The 25,517-nt window shown below is 38.6% G+C and overlaps 1 protein-coding gene across 1 annotated transcript in view; it reads right to left on the minus strand.

Moving 5' to 3' along the window:
• astn2 (astrotactin 2) overlaps positions 1-25,517 on the minus strand; it is a 271,116-nt gene that overhangs the window by 100,314 nt on the left and 145,285 nt on the right. The window contains exons 8-10 of the mRNA XM_080476263.1: positions 20,097-20,181; positions 19,356-19,430; positions 16,510-16,647 (exon numbers count right to left, since the gene is read on the minus strand). Of these exons, the coding sequence (XP_080332389.1) occupies positions 16,510-16,647; positions 19,356-19,430; positions 20,097-20,181 (298 nt within the window). The remainder of the gene's footprint in view (positions 1-16,509; positions 16,648-19,355; positions 19,431-20,096; positions 20,182-25,517) is intronic.

Raw genomic sequence — 25,517 nt, forward strand, 5'->3', positions numbered from 1 at the left:
CAGGTAATGTCAAGTGAAAATGAACGCTCGAGCATCTGATAATCCCTGACCACGTGGAATGCAGCCTCTCCTAACCTTGCTTCTTCTAGTGCAATAAAGAAGCGATTCATGCTCGTACATAATGTGACACAATCACCATATTTTTGTGTGGCTTCTATCCTTTCAACTGCAATTATTAACAGCAAGTGTTTGTTAGTATCTTTTTTTTTTTTTTGGGGAAAGTCAGCAAAAGACCAAAAATGTGAAATAAATGAACATTGACCATGGCAGAGTCAGACATGACAGGTTCCAACAGTGCTTTACAATAAATGTGTAACACAGTGTTTAAAAAAGAAAAAAGAACTGAATAACTAACATTGATCATATATTAATTGTAATTTGGAGTTTTGATGTTCCATAATGTATATTTCTGCACATGTGGACATATTTGATGCTCAGCCATGCCACAGTCCATCAAACTGCATTATAAGTAAACATTCAATCCAATAGTCAGGCACACATTCAGACATGAAACATAAGCTTGGTTGGTTGTAGAAAATGGCCAAAGCATTCAGACCTGCCATTTCTGGTAAAGTTGAATTGACAGAGAAAAGACAACAACAAAAAAAACAAAACCTGAAGAAATGTTAAAAAAAAAACTAATTGAATGAGATTAATTTGTTCCCATTTTTTATTCATTCCCTCAGCTTGATAATGCATTTTTCATTTACTGAGCCCAGAAGACTAAATGGCAGTGATCCTATGGCCTTGCAGCTCTGTGAGAGTCTGTGCATGGGTACAGTGGTGCTGTGAGTTAAATACTAATGACGCCATGCTAAGAGGCTCAGAATAACTAAGTCCCAATTCCATCCATCTTCAAAAGCCGGTTCGACCAGAGCGGGGCCGCGGCGCGCTGGAGCCAATCCAAGCTGACACTTGGGCAAGAGGCTGAATACAACCTGGATAGGTCAGCAGTCCATCACACCACCAACACAGAGAGACAGACAATCATCAGAGCACACATTCAAACTAATTGCTAATTCAGAGTCACCAATTATCCCAGCAGGGATATTTTTGCCCAATGGGAGATGCCTGGGGTACCTAAAGGAAACGTACAAAATGAGAACATGCAAATTTGACAAGGGAAGGGCCTGAAATGAAGCTGTGCTCACCACTGCTCCACCGTACCACATTGATGAAAAAGCATATTTTTTGGATAAAACTGTATAATTGTGTAACCTAGCACCAAATACTAGTTAGATTAAATGTAACGAAGTAAAATAATGAATTGGTAAATTTGTGCATTACATACTAAACAGTTTTTTTTGTTAAAATACTATATTTATAAGAAAGAGCACTGCCTTTACTTTTATATACACAGGTGAGTGAAGGTCATAGATTGTTTACTTAAAAGTGCTGGGTCTCAAGTGAAATTGCTTAATTTCTGCAATTTGTCTGTGTGCATGGGACTTATGAACCACTGAACTCACACTGTCGGCTGGCACTGGTATTATTGGAAACCCTCAAATGATGGTGAAGTGTTGACAAAGCTTCAACTGAAACTTTTTATATTGTGCTGGGCAATCAGTGACATTTTTAATCTAATGATTTTTCTTTAATTAATCACATTGTTATGCACATACATTCAAGAGTACTGTGTTAACAAAAACCAATAAGGGAATTTTAAACTGCAACATTTTCTTTACACAGTAACACTGTAGGTATTTCTTACAAAACTCCACCCAAAAATTAAATAATGAAAAAAATTTAAAAAAGAAGTCAAGCTATTTGATATTTTATCTATATATAGTTTACGAAACATTATCGTAAGAATAATAGTCACCTCATATTCGGAATCTATTGCTGCTTTCACACTAAAACTATCCTACTAACTCAATGCAGAAGCTCACTTTGCTTCTTGCCATTTCAACACCGTTTTGGTGAATTTTCGATAACATCCACTCGACTGTTGTTCGTGTCAGCGCTTCTACTGTCAACAGTTGCCAGGTCAGTGTAAAAAATAGCTTGAAATTCAGCTCCCAGTGCTACGCCAAGTTTTGCAATACAACAGCACAGGGGGGGGCCCTCAAAAACAAGAGGGTCGTGCTGGCTGTGGTTTGAAGACACCCAGCTAAGCCAGTCAAACAAACAAAACCAAAAAAGAAATGCACACAATAAACAGCGACGGTGTAGGCGTCACTAAACACAGGAATGTCACATATTCATATAATATAATACAATATGAGTGCTTGTTTACAACAATCGGTCCGTTATATTCAAAATAGGTCAGTCAAGACCAAATTCAAAATGTCAATTGAAGCAGGTTAGAGATTAATTGATCTGTGTGCATGTGTCGGTGCTGGTGGTGATAAAAAATTCCTTATGATGAAATCAGGAGGAATACCTTTTAAATGCTGAATCTTGACATTTTGGAGGAAAATCAACTTTACTTATACGGCGGGGCACGGGGTTTCATCCTCCTCAGCATGCTCCACCATGCGCATACACTATATTGTGTATGCCTGCTGCCACAAAGAATGAAGGGTAAGCAACCCCTGTGTTTTTCTTTGCAATAAAACAAAAGCACTGTCTCGAGCGATGGGACCACAGGGACAACAGTGCGTTTTAAGGGTGACTTGACTCTACAAACAGCAACAACATCTTGAATGATAGGAAGAGTGACAACTTGCTGTGCAAGCAGAATTTTGCAGTATCGTCACCGTCATTTTCCTTGTGTGTATTTTTATGTGTCTTTATGTGCCTACGTGGCAATGTCATTTCAAAGAAAATACTTGAAAAAAAAAAAAAAAAAGAAAAAGGCCGCTAAACCAACAGTGCACACCTTGATGGTCCCGTTAATTTGTCTGAAATAACCTGTCCTGAATGCAAGCATGAATCATCACAAGGTCATTTGTCTTGCAAGGTTTCTCTTATATGGCCTTAGATGTCATTGACTTGCGGAAAGAAAGATGAAAATCAAATCCTTGGCAGAAAATTCAAAAGGTGAAAGTACTCCAATATCTTTCATAAGTGTATGTGTATATGCATTGAAGTGGTAAAAGGACAAAACATCCACTGTTTGATTTGCATGTGTGATGGGAATGCAGAATCTTGGTAAACAACTTCTACTTTTCTGAGTAAGGGTGTTTCTATCCCTGTGTAACATTTTATTTTTACATCAGATTTATGGCAGCTCATCCCAAAATTGGCAAATCTTTTTTTTTTTTTACGGTGAGGTAACATAGTTTGCCGACACATCGAATCTCTCTTTGTTTTTGTTTTTATTTGCAAATTCACTGCGTCTCACAGGGTGGAAGGTTTTGCAAATCAGCCATTTCCCTCAGTGTCTCAAAACCTGGTGTAAACAAACATCAACACAAAGCAATTAACCTATCGGTCAAGACTTTTCTTCCACTTTCTTCACAGATCTGGGGTTATTCACGTTAATAGTCTATGACATGTTCTGACTTTATGCTCCTCTGTGGATTAAAAGCCCATTAATTGACCATTACTGCTGCACCTTGTGATCTGAGACTATATTTAGAGCCAGATATAAACAATTTCAACTCCGCAAATGAACTCAGAAAACACATATTTGTATTGAAACTGAATGTTGCTCTTACATAGGGACTGGTAAAATGTTTTCTGTCATTTATATAGTTCCTCTTCAAACCCAAATAACCATGAGGAATGTGGTTTAGAATATGTGGAAATGCTGCATACTTTACTCTTTTGTTGGTTCCATGAGAAGATGTGAATATCTTGGAAGACACAGCGGGCAATTAACCTTCCGGTCAACCAGCCACAGCCAGTACAGGATATCTTAAATGCATGTATTTAATTATATTTACTCAACCATTTCTACTCTAGTGCATCGCCACTGGAAATGAGAGCTGGACTCACTCTACAAACAAACACAAATGGAAAGTAACTGAAAAACCCACAGTTGTTTTTATATTTGCTTTGATACCCAGGGGTTGTTTGATATGTTTGTTGTTGCCACTGGGCCCAAATGCATCAACCATCAACTCTGAGCGGCAGTAATGTCTGTAACAAATAAACAAAAAACTCAGCTGAAATGAAAGGAAACCAGTAACAGAAAAATACTTGCGGTTTCACTCAAATTGTAGACATACAATGGGTAGGCATAAAACAAGTTATTGAAGAGTAACAAGTGGGGCAAAGAAGTTAACTCTTAAAAAAGAAAAAAAAAAGAAAATGTTTTTCAATTTTGTCCACCTCTACCTGGAAAATTACCACATGCTCCAGGCATCCTGGGTCTGCTTTGAGGTCTGGGCTTCAGATGTTGTATCCCTTTGAGAGACGGGACTGAAGGCTTTTTCTTACCGCGATTCTTATCTGAACAACCTCAATTGACCCGTTGTAGAAGGATCCAGGGTGAAAAATCAAAGTCTGTTTTAAACTGTTTTATTTCATCAAGGCCAGCAGCATTGTAGTGGAGCCTCGCCACATATTTCCCAAACCCGTCTTTAGTCACAAAGCCTTGTTCAAAAGCCAAATGCCAAGATTCCCTTCTCATTTCTCAACACGGTCTTCAAAACCTGAAACACTTGTAAGATGCCAAAACATTTCAGGCTCACAGTTTAAGACTGTCCTCCTCTCCTCATCGACGGTGGAGGGGCACGGCGGACTGGACTTTGCCTTTGGGATACTGTGTCACACTGTTTCACACTCAGCCACGAATCCTCTGATGTAGAGATAAACAGAGCAGTCGAGCTGGAAAAAATCAACATCATCCAAATACCGGCTCAAGCTGTGTCTGGATGGAAATCAAAGGCAGCAGAGGGAACAAGGTGCACATGTCCATGTCAGATGTCCACATTCAGTGGGCCAGAGTAGAAAATAAAGGCACATCTTCCTATTGTGACCTGAATGGTTTACAAAACAGAGAAATACATTTTCAAGGATCTTCCCCTTGTTGCTGACCATTAAAGATCACTTCCACAAGAGAAAAAAAAAACATATTTGGATATTACATTTATTTTTTTTTGAAGAAGAAGAAGAGTAAAGGACACCGCAAATCTGAGTGAGAAGACCATTGCAATACCTAATAAGCAAGCCTGGGTACATGATGTGATAGAGGCACCAACAAAATGCACCTGGGTTCATCATTATGCACAGCTCTGGCTCCATTGATAGATGGTGGACTCGCTCCTTCCCAGGAAATGTCCGTGGCGGGATGGGCCAGCGGTTGTGGGAGAAGTGACAAATCACCCTCTGGCTGCGTACAGTTGGTCTCACTCCAGGTGTATAAAAGGGAAACACTCATGCGGCGGTGTAATGGAAAGTGAAACAGTACCACCGGTGTCTAAGCTTGTGTAACTATTGTTGGAGGTTATGCAACAAGCTTTCACACACTTTTTATCTGAACAAAATGAGAGAGAAAGCAATGACAAAAAAAAAAAAAAAAGCATGTTTATGTTGAATAATGAAAAGGTTTAAAGAGATATATAAAAATAAATAAATATGAAAGATAAAGAGTGCTACATTTAATGGATAATCACAGCACTAGCTGGTTTAGTATATCATCTACTCTGGTTGATATTTTACTGACGTTACTGTGATGGTAACGTTGGTGCGGATAACCACTGCAGCACCATATTAAACAGACATTAAAGAGTCGCCCCTTCTCAAACTGATCTCTATCAACAAAGAGTCCTGACACTCTTTGAATACTCTGCCCAACATGACAGTATTATCTGGAAAGCACAAATGTATCAGATCACCTAAAGCAGGAGTGTAAAACACATTTTAATTCAGGGGGTACATTCAGCCCGATTTTATCTTGAGTGGGGCCCCACCAGTAAAACAGTCCCATATTAACTTTTAAATTTAGACTTAAAAGATTCGATATGTTGTGATGCAGGGTGTACATGATGAAAATGTTGATATTTTCCCAAAACAATAACTACTGAAAATTACAACAATCTCAACATAAACCCAATTTTAATGATACATTCTGGTGCAAAATACAGGGGAAATGTCTAAAAACGTATAGATGCTGCATTATACATGTTTTTACAAAGGTTTGACTTTGAGACAAATGTTATTTTGCTTGCAGTGAGGTATCTAGCTTTCATGGCAGCGTCACTAAAATCTCAGCTCGACTCTCAGTCTTGTGTTGTGTCTGCTACTCTTAAGAAATGTGTGCAAAAGAATCAATGGTTTCCTTGAACTTTTCTTTTTTATAATTTGCCTTGTGGTTTAGCTGGATTGGAGCCTCTTGAGGGCCGGTTTGTGTCCATGGCCCGTATATTTTGACACCCCTGACCTAATGGATTATTTTGTAGAAGCAACATAGAACTGTCTCTGGTGGTAGCAGGGATAATATAGAGCTGAAAACATACAAATCAGCACTTTCTTTAAACATTCACGAGCGTGGATTACCCTTTACTATGAAGATTTCCTTGTGAGCATTGTGAATGTAGAGGTAGTAGATGATGTGAGAGGCCATGCTGGAAGCAAGTGACAGTTCTCTGCCCAGAATGCATTTTTTAAAAGAGCCCAGTTCCTTGTTAGTCACAAAGTCATAGTGAAAAGAATATTTCGGTCTCCCATGCTGTCTCTTTTGCCGTCTTTTTGCTTTACTTGGCAACTCAATTCTCTCTGAATTGGACGAGCAACACGTGGCATTCTGAGCATCCGTTCCTTCTGCCAGGCACTCAAACCACTGACAAATGACTCCTTAATTCAGAGGAAAACAGAGGGTGGGGAAGGTAAGACAAAATAATGGGTTGCCTCAGCTGTGCGGTGCATGCTAACTGACTTTGCTTCCGTGGTGAGTTCTAGATGAAAAATAAGGTCGGGCGGGAAAAAAAAAAGAAAAAAAAAAACAATCAATGCTTAACTGTCTAGAGCAAGATAGAGCAGAAGGAAGAAAAAGACAAAAAACTCCCAATAAGAAAACCAATTTTTTTTTTAATGCCTCTGGAAGGAATTGTTTAAAGTGGTATAACAAGTATTTACCTTAACTTACCAACCTCGTAAAGAAACCCCACCTGTTTAAACCATATGTATTACAACTATTACGCTTTTGGTTTCTGCAAATCATTAGCTGGTCAAGATCATCTCTTTTGGCACTGTGACTCCGTCACTTGACCCAGAAGCACATTGGCTGCATCTAAACACTGACTAATGCACTTGTTATTAATCTCCCTCTCTGCCTCTTGCTTTTCCAGATGATGAATGGCCAGGCGACGCAGCCCAAAGTTAGAGCGCTGCTCCAGCATGATTACAGAGCCCGTTATTGGTCTGCCCCTGCACTTGATTAATGCTCTTGTTCCAGCTCCCCCCTCCCCCCTCCACAAATATGCTGACTCTCATCAGGCACCTCCGTCGCTGAATAGTGTGCATTTCTTGAGGCTTTTGGTAATCATGGAGGAAAAATCTATCGGGTGACAAAAGCAGGTATACCTAAGTGATAAAATAATGACTGATGCATCAATTATTAGCTCTTTAGTTATGAGGCACATTGTTTCAACAGTGATTGGGAGTGAAAGGGAATGGATTAATGTACTGAGTTTCACCGCTCTGTCCCTTTACTGCTGCACCGGATTATTGGCACTCACACATTTTTGATGGTTCACTTGATCACAGCAAGTAAGGTCATAAATCACTGAGACAAAGTGTCACAAGGTTATAAGCAGTTACTTATCGACCAAAGAAATGCTGATCTTTGAGCACAGTCTATAAAGGTCCAAGGCAATGTGTATTGTAATGTTTGCTAAACCACTGTAAGGGTAACATTAAATAGCACTGAATGTAAACCACGGCATATATATATTGAGGTAAATAAAGCTGTGACTAGAAACATATAGACATAAAGTGCAAAATAAGCCATAACTAATAATAATGTCCTCAAGCAGTAAATGCAGTGACATCTTAGGTCTCAGTCGCTGTCTGAATTAAACACGAACACAAGTAGAGATCTAATTGAGCACTTGTGAACTGTTAAGTGTCGAAAAATAGTAAAACCAGTCCTTTTGTGTTAGTCTTTGTTTTATTTTTTATTTACCAGAAGATGCATCTGTTAACCGATTATTGCTTTACATGTACCACGTATACTTATTGAATGCTTCATTTCTGATACGATCTATTTTACAGAAACAACAATGAATGCACAGTAACTGCTAAACACTGCAAAACTAGACCCTTTTATTGTTTTGATGACCCATTTTTGTCTCTTTTATGTTCACTGTATTAAAATATGCCTTGCGGTATTGCATGGGAATTTAACTGCATGGATCTTCTTCCAGGAGTATCTGGCTTATAATGCCAGAGACCGAGTACGATAAGAAACGATAACAGGACGAGATAAGATAAGAGAGCTAATTGCTTGCTGTGTGAGATAAATAACAGCAAAAAAAAACACACACACAAAAAAAAGAAATCTGAGTTGAAGTGTAACTATAAGGGGATAAAGGGGGAAAAAAAAAACTACTTTTCAGACATAAAGCGGCTTGATGGTTTTATAATCGATTGTGCTTTAAAATATACTTCAACTATGATTATAGAAATGAATAATTTAACAAGCTATTTGGTAAAGCATTTGGACTGCAAATCAAGTAACATGATGGTTTGTAGTCTGAATAACACCAAAGAGGCACTTTAGTTTGTTTTGTTCTGGCCTCATCCGCTCTGCATCATCTCCTCTGTGGTACTGAAAACAGAAATGAATCAACAAAGCAAAAAAAAAATTCCCAGTAAAGGCCGTGTTTTAAGTAGTGTTGCATTGAAATCCTCAGGGGATGCATGAATAACTGGGAAGCACAAACACTTAAAGCACCTGATTACCTGAGGCCAAGCTTGACCCTGGAAACTGCTTGTCTGAGGTGGGACTATTTATCCTCTCCAAACTTGCCAAACTTCAATAAAAAAAACAAAAAAAACAACTTAAACTTAAAAAGAATCTAGATTTTCTAGTGAGAATAAAATAAGTTCAATGGGGTAAATGGTATTACTTTGCTTCATTCATGGTGTTACAAACTTAAATAGCAATAGTTTTATCTATGTTTGGGAACATTACCATACTACTATACTCAATTTAGATCACTTTGTGTCAATCTCATTGAATTCTTTTTGACTGAGAGATTAAAATGAAGTGATTGATGTGCAAGTTCATATGCACCGGGAATATCATCTGATTCAGTCAGTGGATTAATCCCATAATGCTTTGCGCTGTGATATTGGGCCCTATTTTGACATAAACACATGATCCCACATGCAGCTTTACACAGAATCTCACCATTACTGAAGAGACGTTTGTTTGCCATACTGATACAACTTGTGTTGAGCTTCATTTTGTCTTTATTTTAAAACTTCAAGGTCAAAGAAAGTACGACACCAGCTGCACCAACTCACAGGGAGCACATACAGCGCAATGCGATCTCAAAGTAAATTACATTATGACATATAAATAACAAGAATTCTAAATATCTGTTTTTGTTTTAGTGTAACAAGGTGTTAATATATCATTAGGAAGTAAGAAGGAGTGTGGCATGTTTGATGAAATGACAAACATTGAAATTGGGATGGAAGCAAACCGCAATTTTGACAAAATCATGCCTGAGTTCACCATGTTCTTTACAACTTACAGATCACAGTGGGTTATTATTACACTATTTACATCTTCAAAGGCATAAAACATTTGGCCACAAGTCGCTGGAACTCAGAAATATAGAAGGGTTCTTCATATTATGATCAGAATAACTTCAAACGTCCAATTCTCAAAATAGTTTTTTTAATGGTGACATTGCCTCATGTGTGTAGTAATCCTGATGACATAATACAAACTTAAAGGAAGTCAGTTATACATCTCTGCACCTTCGGTAGCCAAATAAATCTATTGCAGTTACTGCCATCATTTCTCACGGCTGGTAAACTTAATCTTGCGGGCCTGGTTGTACGCTCTGGCGGGCCAGTCCTGTCCCGTGGGCCATATGTTTGACACCCCAGCATTACGCTAATGTTTTCACACAATTAGTGTGACACACTGGAAGAGATGTCCCCAAGGTTCACAAAATGTTCTAAATATCATACAATTCGCCTTTTTCAAAATATGGATCAAGAATTGCACATTGGGCCAAATCTGTCAAACCACATAAGCTCCTATAAAGTACATGATGTCAAAGGAATTCCTGATGGTTAACGTCAGTTGTATATACACATATCCCATTAAAGGAATGCATTTGACAATAGATGTATTCAAAAAAGTGGATTTTTTAAGATGTAATTTTCTATTTGGTATGAAGGAAATGTACTACAAATTGATTCCAAAATGATAAACAGCGGCATATCTGCCGTTTACTGTAGATTACCTCCTTAAATCCTTAACATTTCCAGGCTCTCAGTCAGTGGTGAGTGCGATCGGTCTGTTGTCATGCACATGTAGGACATGTGGCTGTGGCTGCATGTATCCTGTGAAAGAAACATGTACTGCATTTATGGTACATAACGTTTGTTTTGTTTTGTCTCTTGTGTATCTGTCGGTCACAGATCCCGCTTCTGGCTCTCGAACATCTCTCTCGAATCCAGCAGAGGATTCCGTTGGAGGAAGTGTTGTGTATCCTATAAACTACAGACACTGTGTTGTTGGTGTGGCTTGCCAGCAGGTGTAGCTCCCATGGGTGGGGTGGGGATTCCACTTGGGAAAGGTGTTTGCTGGCATGGTCGCCTTGAAAGCATGGATGGGGAGTGTGTATGTATGTGTGTGGTAAACATATACGCACGGTGGCTTCTGGGAGAGGAAGTGTGTTCAACCGATGAATTACGTGCATCTGAACTCAGTTTGTAAAACTGCGTGGTGTTTAAACATTTTTTTTTATTTCCAACAATGAAAGTGAAAATAAATCACAAATTAAAATCTATATGTTAAGTAAATAATGAATGAATAAATAAATAAACAAACTGCAATAATACTAATATTACTACTATTACTACTACTACTACTACTACTACTACTAGTAATAATAATAATACTACTACTAATGATAATAATAATAATAAAAAATAAATAAATAAATAATAATAATAATAATAATAATAATAATAATTATTATTATTATTATTATTGAGCTACCCCGGCTAGCTCAGTTGGTAGAGCATGAGACTCACAATCTCAGGGTAGTGGGTTCGTGTCCCACGCCGGGTGTCACCTTCCCGTGGGCTCACCACCTGCAGGAAGGTTCTTAAAAATGGTGCAATGTGATCTGGGTGACAGTGCTCAGACTGTCACCCCCACGACCCGGAAACGGATAAGCGGAAGAAAATGAATGAATGAATGAATGAATAATAATAATAATAATAATATATGTTTAACACACCAAGCAATCAACCAATAAACAACACATAGTATAGACTAAAAGATAAATTGGTAAATCTGATAAGATACAAGAAAAAAAAACAAACAAAGACTTATTATTATATGTCTACTTGCAGCAAAAATACTGAAGATTGGTTGTCACTACTTGATTATGGATAGAATGTACTGTTTCAGAAGAATATAACATGAATAGAATAGAAATACTTTATTAGCCCCAGAGGGAAATGCGTTAAACTCCCGTTTTATAGTAAACTGAGCCAATAATTGTGAAGCCAGCTTATTTGAAGAAACAAACTATTCTTAAGGTGACACTTACCTTCACACTCACTTATCTTTCTAATACGGCATAAATTTAATTGCGCAGTGTGAGCGAGCAGAAGGGCAGACGCCGAGCGGAGAGGCATCCATTTAAAAGCCACAACCTCAGTGCATTTCTCCACTTTTCACATCAACGTGTCTATCGTGACTAACTGACTACATCAATGCACACATAAACACTTTGGGAGAGTGCAGCAGCCAGAAACTCCTTCAGCTCTCATGGGATTTTGTCCCACAAAAAAAAAAAAAAAATAAATAAATAAATAAAAATGCTTTGGATAATGACTTTTCTGCATTATTCATGACAATCTGACAGATTGTGCTAACAGCTACAGGAACTAATCATCATCTGAATGCAGAACATTAACTTATCATTCTGGCTGAAGTGGTTTTTTTTTTATTCAAGCACGCACACTGTGTGTTTCTTCTTCAGTGTTTTCAAAGATTGCCAGCATCCTTTAGGCTTGATCAATGCTCCAGTAGCTCAAATGTCAGATATAATTTCTCCTTTGAACTTAAAGAGAGAGACACTATTCTCTTAATGGAAGTCAAATAGTCTTGCAACATATTTCAATTAGAATGAATCGAGAGTAATTTCTGAGTTATGCACACTAATGGACATATGTCCTTCTACTTATGAACGTCTTAAGCTGCTTTAATGCAAGTTCTGCAAAGTAAATACAAGTGAGGTTCTTGCTCTTTGATTGAGTGTTCAATTTGTAGTGAGTTTCAATGTGTAACCCAGCAAGGTCGATTCATGCCGACGAGGTTGAAAAAAAAAAAAAAAAACAGAGTTTCCTGTGAGTTGAGCTCTAATTATTCAGAATGAAATCCATACGTGACAGAAAATGATTGTGTTTTTTTTTTTTTTTCACATGGCCTCATTTTAGCTCCCTATCACTGATTACAATACATTTCAAAGTACAACACTAAGTAAATCGCTGGTTATTTAATCAAGGGGGCGTGTTACGATCTCTCTCATGTCAAACTCAGCATGCGCCCAGCTGATTTGAGAGTTCCTTGCTCCCGAGGCAATTTCATTAAACTGATAAAAATGTGTGATTTTGTGCAGTTATATATATATATATATATATATACAATTTGAGAAGAAGAAGAAAAAATTACTTTTTAAATGACAAAAAAAACAAGAATAAAAGTCAACTTTTTCATTATGGCAATTTTGGGTTTCTGTGTTACAAATGAAAGGCAAATGCAAAGTGAGCCTTTTGCTGAACAAATAGCTTTTCAATTGTCAGATGCATTTTCGGTTCACTGCTGCTTGTCCCACTTGCAGAAAATACTTCCAGTCTGATATAGCAGCTGGGTGACACGCTGGAATGATGCGACTCCTCGCACAGTATTAAATGTCGACCTACACTGTCAAGCTGAGATAGAGGACAATAATTATTCTTCAGATTTAAAAGCATCAACACCATAAAAGTTCCTTCTGCTGCCTCTGTCCTCTGTTGCATGAGCGAAGTTTTCTGATTCGCAGGGGGAACATTATCACCGGATCAAACCTCCCCAGACTGAGTGCGCTTTTAGTCATCGCAGGTCAGCTGTAATCGCTGCACGAGTACGTACCGGTCTGTGTCCACCGGTCCAAGTGGTCATTTTAAAGAGTAAGGACATTACCCCTAATTATTAAAAGTCGCATACGATGGAGGGACTGATAGGTTGGCCAAAGTGATTTGGATCTGGATCATACCACAAAATAACTCCGAAGCTGGTAATGTGCCACCCTGCATGACGTAAGGGCCTTGTTTCATTGTTTGCAAGTGTTGAAAGTACCCACAAACTCATCACCACACGTGTGCAATGTGTACGACTGAAAGTGGGCACTTTCCTACGCCCGTTTGTGCAACAAAAATTAAAATTGATTTTTAAAAAAGAAAATGCAAACTGAAAAGCGTTTTCTTTTCTCAAACCTGCATGTTCATACCGATTCTGCTTTTTGTAGCTCTTCAAGTGCCGATTACCGAGTCAGGCCCCGGGGTTGGTAAATAGGTGAAATGCATGATAAATTATACGGTGCACTCATCAAAAATACAGAAATCATGATAAGGGTGGGATAGGCATGTCTTTTGGGTACTCAGAGATACTGAAAGAGCACAAATACAACATGAACCTGGATACAAAATAATACAACTGTGATATTTTCCCTGTTGACAAAACAGAGCGTGGAGGAGTCAACCAAAATCAATAGCCAGTTAACCAGAAAGAAAGAAAGAAAGAAAGAAAGGAAAAAAAAAAAAGTTTAGCACCGCAAGGATGAAATTCCTTGTAAAGCACAACCAACACAAGCAGATACCAATCAGAGGAGAAATAAGTTTTAGCTTTGGGCCTTTTTAAAATCTGACTTTAAAATAAAAATGTAAAAAAAAAAAAAAATCAAATAGGTATTTTCTATTTCAAGAAACCAGGAACATACCATGTTTAAATGCAAATTCAACTACAATGAATACTGTATGTATAGAACTGGCTTAGCAAGCACCAAGCAATGCGCATATCTGTGTCATATAAAAGTGACCTTTGAGAGTCTTTATCTAAAGTTTGAGTTCATTATCTTGCACTGTCAGGCACTTATTTTCTTCTAGCCAGCGGATGTATATTTAATGTATTATTTCACAGTTCTCTCTATACTAAGCGTCACTCATGCAAGTGTCAGCATTCATAACGAGTTCAGGTTGACAGGCACTTCATCAGTATAAGTATCTATTTATATCCCTATATGGACAATAACCGGCAAGTTTGTTTGTGTATTTCTTCACTTTGAGCTGAGGAAATCAAGTTCTGACAGTGAGCCAGTTTACATTGAAAAATAAAACAAGGTAAATACATTAACTTATTGAAATAATCACATCCTGTGCATTCCATGTACTTCAGAAATGTGTTAAGCAAAAGCATCTGATTTACATGTTTCAATCAGATTTCTATTGTAACATTAATGTATTACAGTAAATTAAAAGGCAAACATTCTATAATTTTCAAAACATCCTTCATCTCTTTGGACACGGCGGCAGCGACAGTCAGGTTTTCCCTTTCCTCTGTAATGGCATTTGTCTCCTTTTGAGCTCTTTGTCGATTTTCCTCTGCTACACAATATGTTGTTAAAAGGTACACCAGAATAGGAGCGTTAATCCGATTCATCATAATCAAATAATCGTTGTTGTCCGATAAAGCATATCACATTATGCTGTTTACATGTTGACATAATCTGATAACTCCAGAAATCGGATGATGACCGTATTTTTACTGTACTTTTCAAATGGGCTCAGTGAATCTCTGTCTTTGTGCAAAAGTAGTTTTTTTTTTTAGCCCTTTATCGGTGCTTCTATCAGGTAATTTACGCATTCATTCCAGATTAAAAACTGTAAGAGCAAAACAAAGAGCACATACTAAATGGAAAATGTGAAAGAAAAAAAAAAGAAGATAAATGTTTGTGTCATTGTACAGAAACTACCTGGATCCTAACTTCATGTCGAACTTATAAAATACAAAGAGATACACCTGAATACACCAGGAGTGTCCTAAAAAGAGTTAAGGTCAAATAAATGCTCAATATGTCAAACCGTTTAAATAAAATCATTGATATAATGAGCGGGATAGGAGCAACGTAAAAGGTGGAACCACATACATTAAAACCGTAATGTCTGCTCATACCTTTAACTCCAAAATGATGTTTAATCACATAATTTAATGTATTTTCCCCTGTGGAAAATGTTTAGACACCCCATAGACTGAACGAAGGAAGTGAGCCAGTGGCTGCATTAATGTTCCAAAGTGGATTATTGCTGTAAAAATTCAAAAAGTCAAGTTGTGCGATCTTTGTGCAACTCCAGATTGCGAGCGCTTGATCAATTTATTCACTTCCTCAGAGAGCGTGGTTTGAGGATTTGCTTAATGAGGCAGGAACGAATCATCATCTTATGGATTTGTGTCGCTTTGCTGGGCAACAAAACAACTAATGCATTATCAGGATTCAGAGGTATATTTGTTTCATTTCATAAGTCTGTGTTTTACACTGCGTGGGACATGTGCAGCATCTTTATGCAGCAGTGAGCGATAATGCTGGTTTTTCAGATGGAGCATTACTGCAGCCTGATGTCAGCTGGATTTTATAGATGGGTGATTGTTTTAATCTGTAACCGATGCTCTGACATGCTTTGTGCTGTTCAGCCACGTTTGGCGTGTGCGCCAAGTGCTCGTTTGTTTGGTTGGCTTAGAAAAACACAAGTTTTACGTTGCCAATATTTTGTCGTCGCGTCGCGGAACTGCCAGATCCATAACCTTGTTGACACAACTGTCTTGTCTGGGTTTCTTTTCCTGGTCCCTGTTGTGTGGACAAAGCCAGAGTTATCAATGTCGCTTAAAATGTAACAGTGAACCTTGACATTGATAACATCTGGAGACTTCAAGAACCTCAAATATGTTTTCTCCATTGGTGCAAGGTGGACAAATGCTTCTGCTGGGATGCATATTTATTAGCACACATACAAATGTGGTGCATACAGTATTCCCACTGTTAATGCCAGAGGCAAGGTACATTTCGCACTGTCAGTTTGAGTGGTAGTTTGAGTTTGTAGGGATTGTCATGTGTGATGGAATTGTGTCAAAAAGTCAGACTTGTAATATCGACACATGGCTGGTCTTCCAGAGACGGCATAGACTTTTTTTTCTTCCTCTTCTTCTTTTTTTTTCTTATAAAGCCATATTATTGGGGATTACACAGTACACGACACAAAGAAGCTTTACAAAGTATTTCTGTGTCACTCCAGCTGTTCAGCAGAGGTTTAGAATTCAATATGCACGAAGTGTGGCCACCTCGGAGAGTAAAAAAAGTGTGGAGCTGCGCGCTGTCCCAGACTGACCTGACCTCCCCTGGATCTTCGGTAACCAACACGTCCGTCTTACAGCTGGCGACTGGGTTGATCGACAGCTCCACCGGTGGCACGACAAAGCTCTTACTGACTGGCAGCCACAAACCTTGGCCCAGACTGTAGAATGATCTGTGTTGACATGACCACAAGACAGAAATGAACGTCAACACTGCTCCATTGTGACATTCCGTACAGCAAGCACACCCAAGTGCATATTGTGCGACGCAGAGACAAGAAATACTATCCAACCATATTATAAACATTTTTTTTTTTAAAGTAGACTTTAAAGACTTAGGACATTTCTACAGATTTCTTTTTTTAAACATTGTATATTTCCATATGAATGCCACTAAGAGGGATGCACAGTGATGTAGAAAACCCCTATTCAGTCCCAGTCCTGGTCTTTCTGTGTGGAATTTGCTTGTTATCCTTGTGCATGTTTTGACATTAGAGCTTCCTCTCACAGTCCAAAATTGTAGTGCATGATCTTTGTTTGGTTTAAAGTTGTGAACCTGTGTCATGTCATGCAAACATATGAATGGAAGTGGACAGTTTTTATTTTGTTAATAATTTGAAGCTTCTACATTAGGAGAAGGTATACTAAAGCATGGGTAGGTAGGTTAAAGGAGCATATTGATCTTGGAGTGATGGACATGTAGGGTTATATATCCCAAAATAATATATGTACAATACATTTCTGAGTCAATAGGTGAACACATTTGATGAAAAGTTTATTGTTTATTTATCTGAAAGCAATACTGTATTTTTCAGCTAATGTTGCGACCACGGTAGCACCACATTCAATGGAGAGCTATTAGTCCATTACACTCACATGTGGTCCATCTATGGCACAGTTGGGTGTAGAATTGGATTTAGAGGAACACATTAGAAGAAGCTGGGGAGCTCTGGGTTTTTCTTTATACCTGATTAAAAAAGCTCTGTCTTCATTTTCTTTAAACGTAATGTGTGCTGCAGCACTTTGGCATGTTGTGTGTGTATGACAAGTACTGTATACTAATGGTGACTGGTCAGCATGGTGTCAAAATAATATGGTTTTATCAGAGATGCTTTCCTGAGTGAAGATGAATACCCACAGCAGGGGGGGCGGGGGTGAGGTGTGTGTGCGGGGGGGGGGGGGGTGGACTTGTTGCCTGAAGGATAACAACACCTTGTGAAAAGTCAAGGCTGTTTTGCGCTTTATGCGCTTTTAATACATGCGGACATCTCAGATTGAAAATGTCAGATGGTGCAAAATCACGCATCAATGAATTTTCTTGGCAAACATTATAGCATTAGATTAAATCACGTGATCTAATTTCACTGCTGCATCATAGATCTTTGTTCACCTTTCACTGTTAAATGTTGCCGACATACAACCAGAGAAACAAGCCTCTCTATGTTCTACCTGCTTACTGGAGCACTCTACTCTAATTTCCAAGACTACATGCTTGTACAAAACACTGGTGACTGTGGAATCGAAGAATCAAATGATTACAGTCATCCCGTCCTGCCCTCGCTGTCTGACAGCTCAAAATAAATTTGACTCAAGTCTATTCTTAATGTAGCCCTTCAGATCACAGGATGCTCATTTTCTCGCTGTTCTTAGAGTGAAAAAGGGATGAGACAGAACCGGCTTCCTATAAAGCTTTCCCTCTGTGCAACCAATCCGTGTTTGCCACTGAGCTCCTCTTCTCCCTGTCGTAGGACTGAATCTGTCCGGCTTAAGAGCATTAGAGTATTTTGTCCGACTCCTCAGCACAGCTCCGATGTAACAAACTTTCCAACTCAGTGTAGGTTTTCCACTTGGTTCCTGCGTCTTTTACCCACTTTGTTAGCTTTTTGTATCCGTGTGTGCACGGCTGACTGTACTCGTGCTCTGCAGCTCTATGTGTATACGGTTGCGCTTTCATCATTTTTCTCTCACAAACTCTGGGCTGACACCGCGCTTCATCTGAGCAAGTTTGCTTGCTGCCTTTTGTGTGCGAAGATGCAGGTGCAGCCTGAGTCCCATAACCAATGTACTATAGTGCTTTTAACTGGCAGTGAGTGCAGAGCTGAAAGATGAAATGTGTATTTTTTATTTTTTTATTTTTTTTCTGCGCTGAACAAATATTGTGGTTATAGTATAGTCGTTTTTCTTAATAGTGGACTCTGGCTGAGAAACTAACTCTGCAAGGTTAGTGTGAAGAGGAGCGAGATTATTGTGACAAAGAACTGTTCCGGCCTACATACTGGAGGAGTGGGGACCGTGAAATCAAGATAGATTCCACAAAACCAAAGCCTATTCTTTAGCACGCCTTTTTTTTTTCCACAGATAAAAACACTGAATGAAGAAATAAGCATAGCAACTTTTTTTTTTTTTATTTAAAGTCACAGAGAAAAAAAAAAAAAAAAAAGTGAAAAAGAGTGTTGGGCTGGTAGCAGGGAGTATTAAGAAAGCTCCAAAATGAACAGCTGGGTGATGGTGAATGTGTCCTTTGGGCTTTGCACTTCTTGAAAAATGTCAGCCACGATGACCCCATCAAGAATGAGAAGAGTAACAAAAATGGCAGTAAAAGCATGAAAGGACTCGACCCAGGACCGCTCCCGGGGCCACTCTCCACCCACAAGATTCAATCTGTGTGAGACTTTGCCCCAGCGTGGGGTATATTTGTGCATCTGCCCAACTGTGTGTACGTGTATCTGCCAGCTGCTTATCGCTATGCTCTGTCGCACACAGACGCGCGCACAAGCCGAAGCCACGAGCGCCGCCACCGCTTCGATGTAGTGTCCACAAAGTCACAGATGGTAAGTACTGGTCAGGCACTCAAGAGATCCACCAGAAGTGAAGAACTCACCTGAAGATCCTCTCTGGGGCCTGCTCTCCCGTAACTAGGTCGTAGCCCTTCTCCAAGGTAGCATACGGCCAAGGACTTGGGAGAAGAAGAAAATAAAAGAGATTGAAAAGATTTGTTCATGAATACATGGTGATGCCACGGCATGTATAAATGTCGTAGAATGCACGACAAATTGTATGTACATAGATATATATATGGGGCAAGACCAAACCATATCACCGGAAAAACTCAACCTCTGTGATTTAATGTTTTGAGCGGGATACAATTATTGTTTGTCTGCTGCTACTCCTCCAAATCCGGGGAGTAGAAATCTGATCAGTGACTGGACTGAATCCAGCAGATGACAGGTGCAGCTGAATAACAATGTGGGACCCATGATTGGGGGAGCCAGCTAATTGTCAAACAAGGTCAGAGTCGGGGAAAAAGGCTCGTTTGCTTCCGTTATTTTCCAGTGACTTTCAATTTTTTAGATCTCCTGATCAGTTAGCCTTGTGTGTCTGTGTAGGTATGGCTGCAATTTTAAGCCAATTCATGTATTTTGTCTCAATTTAATTTAATAGTTAATTTACGGGGACTTGTAACTTGCTCAATATGGACCATCCATCATAGCGACCAAATGGCCTCTTTTTTTTCTTAAAAAACATAAAATTAATATAGTGCTCTAATGGAGAAGGGACTATAAAATCCTTTGTCAGGTCATTGAAGTACAAGTAAGTGGAAGACTGAGCCGACGGGACTTACCCTTCGTTGCGGCCCCAGTCGCTGCGGACACAGAGGTGTTTATGGACGGGATCGGGGGAATAACCTTCATGACAGCTGCATTCTCCTGAGCCACAGAAAAACAAACAAAAAACAAACCAAAAAAAAAAAGAACGAAAAAAGAGAGTTATTTATATATCCTCAATGGTTGAATAAATTACGGAGCAAGTCATGTTGGTCTCCTCATTTATGCGCGATGGAGCTGTTGCTATAGTGCCTCATTTCAGTCACTTCTGTCCAGTAAATTTATAGTGACACAATCACTATCAAATGAAAAATTCCTCCCAAACTTTGTGCGAGCCATCATTTTGGATTGTGCAGCGAATAAGTCATCATGGCGGTCACATTTTTTTTTACACCAGAAAACATACGTGACGTCTCCATCCCGTCAGCATTAGAGCGTGGCGGCGTCGAGTTGATCAGTTGCTCAAACACGAGTACAGCCTTGAATCAGTGACGGGGAATGTGTTGACTCAAATCTGACAAAAATTGAACTTGGTTTTTTTTTTTTTTTTTGTTTGCAGCCTGTCTCACTGCAAGTCTTTCATCACCCTCACTAAAGTATTTCCATCCTTGAGAGTTTTGTCTCGGTACAAGATCTTCACTTCTCTGCACTCGGGGAGACGGCTCACGCTGCAGAGCAAGTTTCCAGCAATAATCCAGCGCTGATGCGCGGGCCTGCTAATTTTGCACGTTCATGCAGCCACAGACTCGCTCATCATTCATCGCTGCAAGTGGTAATTTCCCAAAAATGTTCAAATGAGCATGTAGCTTATATACCTTGACATGTTGGATACAGCTTTTAGAGGGTCCTCGCCAAACAAATGGCTTTATTTGGACATGTATAATAAATAGGAAATAGAGGAGCATCTATATGTAATGAATTTTCAGTGGATGAATGCATTTGGGAATCTTAAGTCATTGATAGCTTCACCAACCTCTCTATTAGCACGACTCCCAAAATAAAAGCACCCGGGCTGCCTTCAGTTGACCGATGCGGAGGCATAACACTGGAAAAATGTGTAATGGCCACCCTGGCAACACCATTCACATTTTATCACTTAGTGTTTAATAATTTACTGGGTGAGTTTATAGAGCTTTAAGACTCACTGGAGGACTGATGCACCATCAGGATTCAGTAAAAGAGTGGCAACGAACATCATTTCCTTGCGGTTATAGTATGAGGTCTTACCAAATGAAATGCAGTTTCAAACGGGCCACTTTAAATCTGAAGACAAGTACGCACAAGCCCAGATTTAAACAGCGGCAAGATAAAGAGCAAGGAGATTATCTTATCAGTCGATCGTTAATATCTAGCGTTAATTGTACACCATATTTTTGAAATATAAGAACACACATTTCCGCTTAAACAATGAACAACAGAGAGAGAATAAAAAAAAAAAGGAAAGGATACCTTTTAAAATGGCATTCAGTAGTTGCTCTAATTTTGGATCACATGCCAGAAAGAACACTTTGAGAGATGGTTTAGCTCGTGCGTAGACATTTCCAGGTGGTATTAGCAAATTTGCAAACGCACTGATTGGTACGGGTAATAAGTGCCCCTGTGTCATTTGCGGTCCAGCGAATGTTGACTAGCTGCCACCGAGGATTGCATCACTTTGGCCACAGATGCCTCTGTTGCTGCTGCCGCTTGGCAGAGGATGTAAAGTGCTTCATTTCAGCACGGTTTACCGTCTCCAGACACAATTCTGGGGTCCAACATCGGCATGTATTATTTTGAGGCATTTTCCTGAAACTTTTTCATCCTGCCTTCTGTTAACGCACGCAACCATGCTGGCATTTGCATTTTCCCACAGCTGCTTTTCGCATATATTTTTAACCTAGTTATATTTACCTCTTCGTGGATGTCAGATGCAGACCTTAGTAAATCCAACCAGTGGATATGCATTCATTTATTATTATTCATATATATATATATATATATATATATATATATATATATATATATATATATATATATATATATATATATATATATGTATGTTAACATGTGGAAAAAGAACAATACTAAATCCCCTTACAGCAAAGCTGAAACTAAAAATTAATACATTGACTAAAAAAAAAAAAAAAATATATATATATATATAAAATACAGGCAAAGCTGGTCTGCTGTTGACCTGTTACATTCAACTTCTGTTTAATAAAAAAAAAAAAAAAAGCATTTAGTGAGAGAAGACCAACATTTCTTCTCTGGATGTTAATATAGTCTCCCAACAGAAAGTTGATCAATACTTAAATTACTTCAGTTCCTTCGCTGAATGAACTGCTGGCAAAGCGAGTGGGGAGTGGAGTGGCAGTGACAAAGCTGAATGCTACATTTGCATTCTGTCATGTTATACATCCCCCTAATTCCTCAAACAACTGTTTCAATTTGGTTGTATTGCAAATTTACACAAAGTGCACCACATCATTTATAAAGCACATCTTACACATTTGCCAGTATAAAGTGCCTTACTGGGAGAACCAATGAATCACTGCAGGAACAATTAAACCTGTGGATATGATGATATTACAAATAAATGCTTCTAAATTATAATAATGTATTCAATTCAATTCAACTTTATTTATATAGCACCAAATACAACACAGTCATTTCTAGGTGCTTTTAACAGAGAAAAACACAACAAATCCAAGTATTGTGTGTGTAATACAATTATGCAAATGTGGTAAGATTGTATGAATTAACAATGTTTTTTTCTAAAATCAAAGGACTTCCCATAGTAAATTTATGTTCTATGCACGGGTGGGAGCTCCTAGTCCTAGACGGTAAGAGTGTTGCATGTTATTAATTACAATACAAATGATTCTAATAAGTATTTCGTGATCAGAGTATGGTTATGCACATTTCTATGCAGCTGTATATTCCTTATGTTTTGCTGCTAACATATTGGTTTGTATAATAACCACCACTGTAGTAGAGATTTTGTCATAATTTATGTCTATGAACAAGCAAGTATTTATATGAACTTTCATCCAATTGGCTGCCATGTTAACTGATGTCACATCTGCTACTTGGAGATCCCTGAAAGCCTCCCACTATTCCAAACCAGAGACATTTTATTTTTACATTTTCTTGTTATAGGCATAAAAAATCAGCAAAAATTAAATTTTTTACACATATATGATGATATTTTCTACCTATGAATGTAGTTCTTCCTGTTTTTCAACTAATATTCCACCAAGTATCACATAACATTTAACTGTATTCTACATAAAGTTCCTAGGGTAAAAACATTCTGAAAATTGAAGAAGAACGGTGAGGAAAAAAAAAGTCCTGCTTACTTTCAAACAAAGACTCACGGTCCAGGATATTTTAGTGGAATAGAAGGCAGAACAATCTATTTCACTTTTAAAGTGCCTTGAGGTGACTGTCGTGATTTGCTGATATATACATAGCATTGGAATACATTGAATAAACAAAATGGTCTAAACCGATCCATCATATTGTCCAGTTTTCTTTTTTTTTTTTAAAACAATGTTAATTGCAATGTCTTATTTCTGCCTTGCAGTGGTGCAGCTGGTCTATGGTCCATGAGCAAATCGATGTATGTTTTTTTTTTTTATGTCTTAATAGGATTTCCTATTGACAATAATCCAAATAATATGTGTTGATATATGTTTGCCTCAAAGCTCTTAAAATGGCAGATCCTGTATCTTGATAACAGAATGTGACAACACAGCTCTTTGTGAATAGCGGCTTTGGAAAGGAGAAGGTGTAAAGTCAGTCAACTGAAAGCCGGAGATTTAGCTTCGGATTTAGCTGCAATCCAACAAACAAACCTGTCCAACCTTGTTGCATTGTCACTGCAAAGGTTGTCGCACCTGCATTGTTGCCTTGACCTGCGTGATGTTGCACCAACTGCCAACACCTTACCTGAAAATGCACAGTTGTAAATCCCCATACTGATAGTTCTGCGGCACCTTTAGAATTCTGTTTTTTTTTTTTTTTTTTTTCCCTTCACAGTGACATATTGCTTTTAAAATCTGAGTCAAATATAATGATTTCTTCTGTTTACAGCTACACATTTCTCATTGTGACATGAGGAGTGTTCACACTTTAATTAACCATACACATTTTTGGCAAAGGCATAATGAAGCCTGAATAATTGATTTGACTTTGCAGCTTATACATAAGGAGTGTAGATGCACGGTCAAGAGAGGTTCACACATTGTACAACTATACGTACAAGCCCCGAGGACACAGAGAGACCTGTTTACGAAATCGACACTGCCGTGCTTTGGCTGAGGTGCGCCAGCCTGGAAGCACAATTTTCCTATAATCTGATAAAACACCTTGGAAGCAATCAGCGGAGTGTGACTCCAGATTTTCTGCAGATGCATTTAAGGGAGGCTCGGGCAATTAACAGAAAGAGATATGTCTGGTTGATTACACAATTCCGCAGAATTAACTAACCTTCCGTTCCAGTCAGTTTCTCTGCTTCTACAGATCAGACATATTAGGCGGGGGGACAAGATGTACGGACAGACGGATGACTTAACGTTGACTTAAAGACGCATTGGCCATTTAAAAAAAATAAATCCATTCTTTCCCTCTGCTACAGTTTTACGCTTTTGGATGGATGGAAGGAGGGATGAAAGGATGGATGGTTGGTTGATTTACATTTTTTCCTATAAAATATGTTTCTTTTATAGTATTGTTGTCCTTATTGGAGACCTGACATTATCAGTCCCTCACTGACAGGGTCACTGAGTGCTCTCGTCCTGGACCAGGGACATCATCCTTCTTCCTGAGACGTGGAGGAGAGGCAGACTCGACAATATAGAGATAATATGCAAAATGTACAGAAGATGCAGTGAGAACAAATTTGTATTGGTGCAAAGGTTAATTCTTGCGAGTGTCTCGCTGGATTAATAGATGATTAGCAAACCGCCAGAGGTTATGTGAGCCATGTTACCCATCAAAGCATGTATTGCCTTCAATAAATATCTAGACGTGAAACATCTGATCTTACTGAGTGGTTATGTTTTGTTTATAAGAAGGTGATGCCATAACATTTAAGTACTGTTCATTTTGCCAAAGTCACATTTTTAAGTCGTATTACTTCGTAGCTGTGAGCCAGAATTTCAATATCACAACAACTTTATTTTGTTGTCTGCGCTGGTTCATCTTGAACACATCTCATCACAGAGCCGTCCTATCTAAACCCTTATTTTATTTCCTTGAGCTGCTTTAATAAATAAGATGTTTTCTTTTTTGTGCATGTCTGGCCCTGAGGGGTTGGGATAAAGTCAGTTGACTCAATGTTGCCTAAAGTTATGGTTGAATAATTGCAACATACTGTAGGCCTAATTTAGAGCTAATCACCTGTGATTGCAAATGGCCATTTGATGACAACAATTATCTGACTGTGCTCTACCGGT

The sequence above is a fragment of the Lipophrys pholis genome (genome assembly GCF_963383615.2).
Source record: "Lipophrys pholis genome assembly, chromosome: 12".
Lineage (NCBI taxonomy): Eukaryota > Metazoa > Chordata > Actinopteri > Blenniiformes > Blenniidae > Lipophrys > Lipophrys pholis.